General features: G+C 32.3%; 1 protein-coding gene across 1 annotated transcript; it reads left to right on the plus strand.

Moving 5' to 3' along the window:
• The first annotated feature begins 768 nt into the window (after positions 1-768).
• Positions 769-6,046, plus strand: LOC110110290 (calcineurin B-like protein 9). The gene is made up of 7 exons (XM_028692455.1): positions 769-939; positions 3,096-3,155; positions 4,034-4,142; positions 4,260-4,312; positions 4,995-5,075; positions 5,160-5,272; positions 5,964-6,046. The coding sequence occupies exons 1-7, from the start codon at positions 769-771 to the stop codon at positions 6,028-6,030; spliced, it is 654 nt and encodes a 217-aa protein (XP_028548288.1). The 3' UTR covers positions 6,031-6,046.
• The last annotated feature ends 1,114 nt before the right edge of the window (positions 6,047-7,160 follow it).

Genomic DNA, 7,160 nt, shown 5'->3' on the forward strand with positions numbered 1-7,160 from the left:
AAATAAATTTTTTTAGTATAAAACTAAAATATTTATATTAAAAAGTTTTTAAAAAAGCAGTAGAAAAGCCTTCTCAAATGAAGCCTAAGGCTTCATTTGAGACGGCTTTTTATAGCATTAAAAGCCAGTAAGCAAGTCGTCCCAAATAACATGATTATTTTTAAAAAATAAATAAATAATCTAACATATTTCTTCAATTTCTACTAGTATATATCGAAGCCTACTTTTGTCCTCATTAAAAATTAACAGTTACGTACCGATACTTAAACTCTAGGAAGAGAACTAATTAAGACACTCAGCCACGGCAACTTAGAGGCTACCATTTTGATTGTCACTGTAAAAGTGGTCTGGTGCTCTTCATTGCATATATATATTTGGATCGTTAGGAACAAAAAATTACGGAAAATTACTCGACTGCGAGGGCTGCACGGCGATGATTTTCCGGCGACAATGGCGATGAGATCTTCCTCCTGTTCTTCTTCTTCCAGTGCCTTGGTACTACTCTTATTCAATTTAAATTTTCATTCCACAGTCCCCTTTTATAAACTCATCTGAGCCTGCGATACTTATCTGGGGGCAATGCATGCAGAGCTCCAGCTCGCTCAGTACTGTTGGGGACTTCCTCTGCTTTGCTTTACATCCGCTGATCGGAACCATTGAAGGCCTAATCTTCCTCGTTACCGACTGCTTCGGATGCCACCCGTGGCTGCTCTTTGGCAGCCCACCGGAACCCTGCCATGACTTTCCGAAGCTCGCCGAGGAATCTCAATGCTGTACGCCACGCCCTTTTTCTTCATTTTGATCCCGACGTCTTCTTTCTTTTTAATTCTTTCGTTGCCTCTTTCTTCTCTGTTTGCAGTCACGGTGAACGAAGTGGAGGCGCTTCACGAGCTGTTCAAGAATCTCAGCAGCTCCGACGAAGACGGACGCATTCACAAGGTCAATATCCTTCTTTTTTTTTGTGTTTTCTGATAAAAAGCGATAAGAATTTGCGTTTTCATAGAAAACTCAAATGGTTACAGCGCTTCAGAAATTTTGCAAAGCATATATTTTTCTCTTAATATTACTTTTAATTCAATCAATGTGGCCAGCATAAGAATACGTGGCCTAGCGAAGCATATATTTTTCTGTATAGCTAAAATTTAATTTGATTGTTATATTTTTATAAATATTAAGTTAAATTATTTTAAAAATATTAAATTGACTGATTAAATTTAACATTAAATATAAACATTTAAAAAAGGAATATTTTTAACATAAATGATTAGTCTTCAAAATGATATTTATATAAGAATTTTCATTATTTGTTAGTCATTAAAATATATGATAAGATTAATTAATGATTTTAATTTTTTTTTTAAATATGGGGAAACATATGATAGAGATAATAAAGATATTTTAATTCTTTTTCGCAATAAGAATTTACTTTATTTTTTTACATTTGATTTTTTCAAAATTATTCTCTCATTTTTTTCCTTGGATTTTATAAAATACAAAAAAAAATTAAGTATGAGAGAAACGATCTTATTTAATATACTTTAATTGATAAATATTTAATATACTTTATTAATTTATAAACTTTTAAATATTATTAAAACTGATATAATCTAATAATATTTAATTTAATATTAAAATTGATAGAATTTAATATTATACAAAAATTTCTAGTTCAGGATATTTTTTACAAAAAAACTGTTTTATAAATAAAGCAGTAAAAAAGTCAAAGCCTAAGGCTTCGTTTGGGACAGTCTTTTTACTATTTTGTAAAGTAATTTTTTAATAAAAAAAATTTTGAATTAAAATTTGTATACTTAAAAACTGCTTTATAAAACAGTAAAAAAACAGTTCCAAACAATGCCTAATGACACTACTCAAATTGATATGTGGCGACCACTTTATTTTATTAAAAATTTCATTAGATGTGAGGTGGGGTGGGTAGCTACCAAAAATTCAAATAAACTAGATTTATGAAATGAGACCACCTAATATGAACATCTGGCATTAGCTTTTTTTTTTTAAATAATATTGTTAAATAGATTTGTGGAGAAAAAAGTATTATTTCTAGCTTGAAATGTTTGATTTTCTTTGCGGTGGGTGTGGTGCAGTGATAGAGTGGCCGATTTATGTCACCATCCACAAAGGTGCTCGCAATGTACACTAAAGTAATATGATATTGAATTAATGTAACTTTGAAGGGTTTTTTTTTTTATGACGAGGAGCCATCCGCTGCCTCACCCGACTTCATCGAGCGTGTATGGCAGTCCGTAAACCCCGACTGACCTAATGGGCCACCCAAGCCACAAACTCATAGCCGGCGCTTTGGAGCCCCCACTTAAAGGCCGAGTGCCACTCGAGGGAATCGAACTCGGGATGGGGGGTTCCCAACCAAGCATGCCCACCAATCGAGCTAAGCATCGGTGGGTACTTTGAAGTTTTTGTAACAAGTAAAAATTGATTCATGGCAAAGTTAATGATGGAAGAGTAGGATATACTAATAAGGTTTTTTTGTTGATTTGGAATTATTTTCAATTACAAATAAGTTTTATTTTGGTAAGCTTTAATGGCTCATTATTTATTTGATTAGGGAGTTGATTATTTCCGTAATTAAGTTGATTTGATTGACGATTTGATATATTCATGCATTAATTAAGGGATCTAATTATTACATTAATTAGGAGATTTGATTTACTTAATGATTAGGAGATCTAATTATGACATGATTAAGGCTTCGTTTGGGACGGCTTCTTTGCTGCTTTCTAAAACAGCTTTCTAGTACAAAATTTTCTAATTCAAAAAAATTTTGTACTAGAAAGCTACTTTAGAAAACAGAAAGAAAGCTGTCCCAAACAAAACCTAAATTTCTTATTGATTATGCTTTTCTTATTGTGTTTGTTTTAAATTTTTAAATAGGACTTGATGGCTATTAAAATGTATGCATGGAATAAAAGAGAGCCAATTTGTAATTCTTATTGTTATCCAATATAGTAAAATAACCATTCCTTTTTTGGGGACGTAGACATCTTTCCCTAACCACATAAATCATCTTGTTCATTGTGCTTATGAATTTGTAAGAACTGTTTTTAATGATCTTACAGGAAGAACTTCAAATGGCTTTATTTATGACCCCAAATGGAGAGAACCTTTTCCTCAACAGAGTAAGTGAAAACTCAATTATATTATTCTATATATATTTATTCACAAGTACTATGTCATTATGAATTTTCAAAATCAAACAAATCACTGTTAAAATGCCATCTTATTATTATTATTTTTTTGTTCTTCCCTACTCTTTCCCTACTCTGCCTACTGCCCTTCACCTCCTTTGTTGTTAACTATCAGAGCCCTGCATTGGGTACCCATACCCACACCCAACCATGTATAGGTATGGGTGGGTATGGGTACGCCGATGGCCTTGTGGGTGGGTTTGGCTGGGTACTAAATATTGAGGGATAAATCGATTTACATTAATAATCACCGTATATCTTATTTATACTACTGCAATCATCACTACATATTGTGCAGCACTTAACCACACTACGAGTATGATAAATTTTGATATGCGACGTGAAAGTTTGTTATCATAGCAAATGACAACAAGCCTCAAGGCCATCACTCCGTGGCAGACTACGAGTATGATAATTTTTTTGTTCTTCCCTACTCTAACTATTGCCCTTCACCTACTTTGTAGTTACCTATTGAACTCCCCTTAAATTAAGCACATACACACCATCATCATCAAAATCATTAGGGGCAGATTCAGCTTCTTTTTTCAGGGTGGGTAAAAAAAAAAATTTGTGGGAAATGGGCAAAGATGCTTATGATTGATAAAATTACAGAAAAAAATATTTTTGAGGAGCAAAATACCCAAAATACTTAAAATATTTCAAAATATCCCCTCTATTTTTTTTTTTTTTTAGGGTAGGCATTTGCCCACCTTGAGTACATGGTGGATCCGCCCATGAACATCACCACCAGGACCAATCTCTTTATAGTATGATTCATTTACGCTTTTTCTTTTGATCCTTTTCTTTAGGTTTTTTATCTTTTTGATGAGAAGAAAGATGGTGTTATTGAATTTGAGGAGTTCGTTCATGCACTAAGTGTTTTCCATCCTTATGCTCCTCTAGAGGATAAAATAAACTGTAAGAAATAATACCTGATAGCAATAGAGCTTCTTTTATCTTGTTTTTTATGCTAGTAAATATGACAAACTGATCCTATTCACTGATGCCTTTTACTATCCTTACCGTTTCTTGCAGTTACATTCAGATTATATGACTTGAATGAAACAGGCTTCATTGAGCGAGAAGAAGTAGGTTTCTCAAACTGCAGGATCTGTATCATAAGTATTTTTAATTAGTTTCTTCTTCGGTGATTTCATCTCGGTTAATTGATTAAGCTAAGCTATATGCTCTCATTAATTTATCCTGACTGAACACTTATTTGCTTGCGTTTGGTTTTGATTTTGGTTTAGGTAATAATGATTAGAGGTGGATATGCTATCTTCAGATGTTTGTTAGTATGGTTTAGTCTTAGAAACGCTTATATCATTCCAAAGCTTTAGTCTTTTTTTTTTTTCTTTTTATATTCAAAATTTCATGAAATGGTCATAAGATGGTGGTGAGACCTGCAATGCTTTGTGATGCAGGATGTTGTCCATTAAAAGAGGAGTATAATACTAAGTTAAGTGTTGCAGAGATGAGGATACTTAGGTGGATGAGTGGATTTACCCTTAGAGATAGGATACGAAATGAGATAATACGTGAAAAGGTTGGAGTAGCTCCAGTGGAAGATTATATTAGAGAGAGTCGCCTTAGACGGTTTGGTCACATAAAATGACGGCCTTTCGATGACCCGGTTAGGAAAGTAGATGTATTAGATTTGACTTATATTAAGAAAGGTGGAGGTAGACCTAAAAAGAATTGTTTAGAAAATATTAGAAATTATCTTTCTTTATCAAAATCCCAATTAATCGGCAGGTTACTTTCCTACAGGTTAAGCAGATGTTGGTTGCCATTTTGGTTGAATCTGAGATGGCACTTCCAGATGAACTTCTTGAAGTCATAATTGATAAGGCCTGATTTTAATGATTTACATCACTTTTCATGCTCTTCACACTCAGAAACATATATTATTGACTGAATGTTCCTCCTGTGCAGGCATTTGAAGATGCTGATGTTAACAGGGATGGCAGAATTGATCAAGATGAGTGGAAAAATTTTGTTATTCGCCACCCAACACTTTTGAAGAATATGACTCTTCCTCATTTGCAGTATGTTTTTGCTGCCTTATGTTTTTTTTAGTTTAAACATTGTATGACAGTTTTTGACTTCCTGTTTTAAATTAGTATGTTATTCTTGATTTTTGGATTGTTTTTCATGTTTCTATGAATTATTATAAGTTTTTCAAGCTATCTGAATGCAAATTATCATGTAATTGAAATTTGAATGAAAAGAAGACTAATCTTTAGCTAAATTTCTCAAAATCTCTGATGCCCAAGTTATTTCATTAAGTTCATAATTTTTTTCTTAGGCTTCGTTTGGGACGGCTTTCTTTCTGCTTCTTAAAGCAGCTTTTAAGTACAAAAATTATTTTAAGAAGCAGTAAGAAAGCCTTCCAAACAAAATCTTAGTTTTAGTCATGTTATTCTTTCGTAAAACTAGTCTTTCGCTGCCATTTATGATATTCTTCTAGTCCTGTTATTGTGGTATTTGTTGCTTCTTAAGTTTTCCTTTACAAAACTCATTACCTTTTCTTCTATTTTTTTTTTAAGAAAAATGGTTCAATATGGAAATTTCATCTAATGCGTCAGGAAAACTTGGATAATATAGGTCACATTCAAAATAACAAATAATTTTATTGCTGAAATTCTGTCATCTGAAAACACTGAACAAACTGCAAAATTTGAAGTTGTAGTAGAAGGCAACTTCTATAATAACGTATAGTTTCTCTTCATTTTGCAGGAACCTGAGTAAAGTATTCCCAAGTTCTGTTTTCAACATTGAAGTTGGAGCTTGTAAAACCTGGTGATTTCATGGTGGCCCAGATTAGCTGAACCAGTTGCGGGCCTTCAGAAGTGAGCTGCCCCAAAAAAAAAAAAATTCAAAGAAGGTAAGTAATGTCTGCTTCTGGTTCTGTGAAGTTCATCCTCGAGGTCGCTTACAGCCAGCATGTTCACTCATTCGGCTATTCAGGCTTCGTTTGGGACAGCTTTTTTATTGCTTCTTAAAGCAACTTTCAAGTACAAAAATTTCTACTTTTGTTCTAAAAAGCTGCTTTAAGAAGCAGTACAAAAGCCATCCCAAATGAAGCCTTAGTCCTCCTATTATTGTCCATCTATGTTCAATCTTGCTCTTTAGTCATGATCCTGCTTTGTAATAATGGCTCGTAAAAATTCTCCTTGCCATTTAAGATATATAGATGGTGAATGAAACGTGATTAATAAATAAGAGTATGTACTTCCGTGCGCCATCTCTGCTGATTAGCATTGCAGAAAATTTGTGATTTATAAAGAATGGTGTTATCTAGTTCAATGATTTGCTCCTATAAGCCGTTCATTGTAGTTTGGATAGCTGTTTGAGATAGCTTTCTCATTATTTTGCTTTTTAAAAATAACTACAGTTCCTTTTGAAGATTTCTTTTTTGTTACTTTCTAAAAATTTATGTGATGAAAGCTATTTTTTTACTACTAGAGTTTAAGAAAATAGTTATACTGTTAAAAAAAAATATATTTATAACATCTAAAATAGCTTTCAAAAAAATTATTTTTGATCACGAAAACTTTACGATCATCTTTGCGAAACACTAAAACCAGCCCAAATAGAATTTAAATCTATCAAAATCAGAGTAATTTTTAGAGGACAAAAAAAAAAGATTTTATTTGAATTTCCCAAAGTAAATTGCATGTCTCAGATGTTGGGGGCTTTATACTTTTCTGATGTCAGTAATTGAATATTGCATTTACCTCATAAATTTGAGTCCAAAGGCTTTATTTATGATAACTTTCTTACCGTTTATAAAGTAATTTTTTAATATAAAAATTTTTTGAATAAGAAATTTTTGTTCTAAAAATTTATTTTAAAAAACATTAAGAAAGTTGTCTTATTTATATCTTGTTGGTTAACTCAACTTTATTCAGCTTTTTTTTTTTTGTTCTTGCC

The sequence above is a fragment of the Dendrobium catenatum genome, unplaced genomic scaffold (genome assembly GCF_001605985.2).
Source record: "Dendrobium catenatum unplaced genomic scaffold, ASM160598v2 fragScaff_scaffold_9, whole genome shotgun sequence".
Lineage (NCBI taxonomy): Eukaryota > Viridiplantae > Streptophyta > Magnoliopsida > Asparagales > Orchidaceae > Dendrobium > Dendrobium catenatum.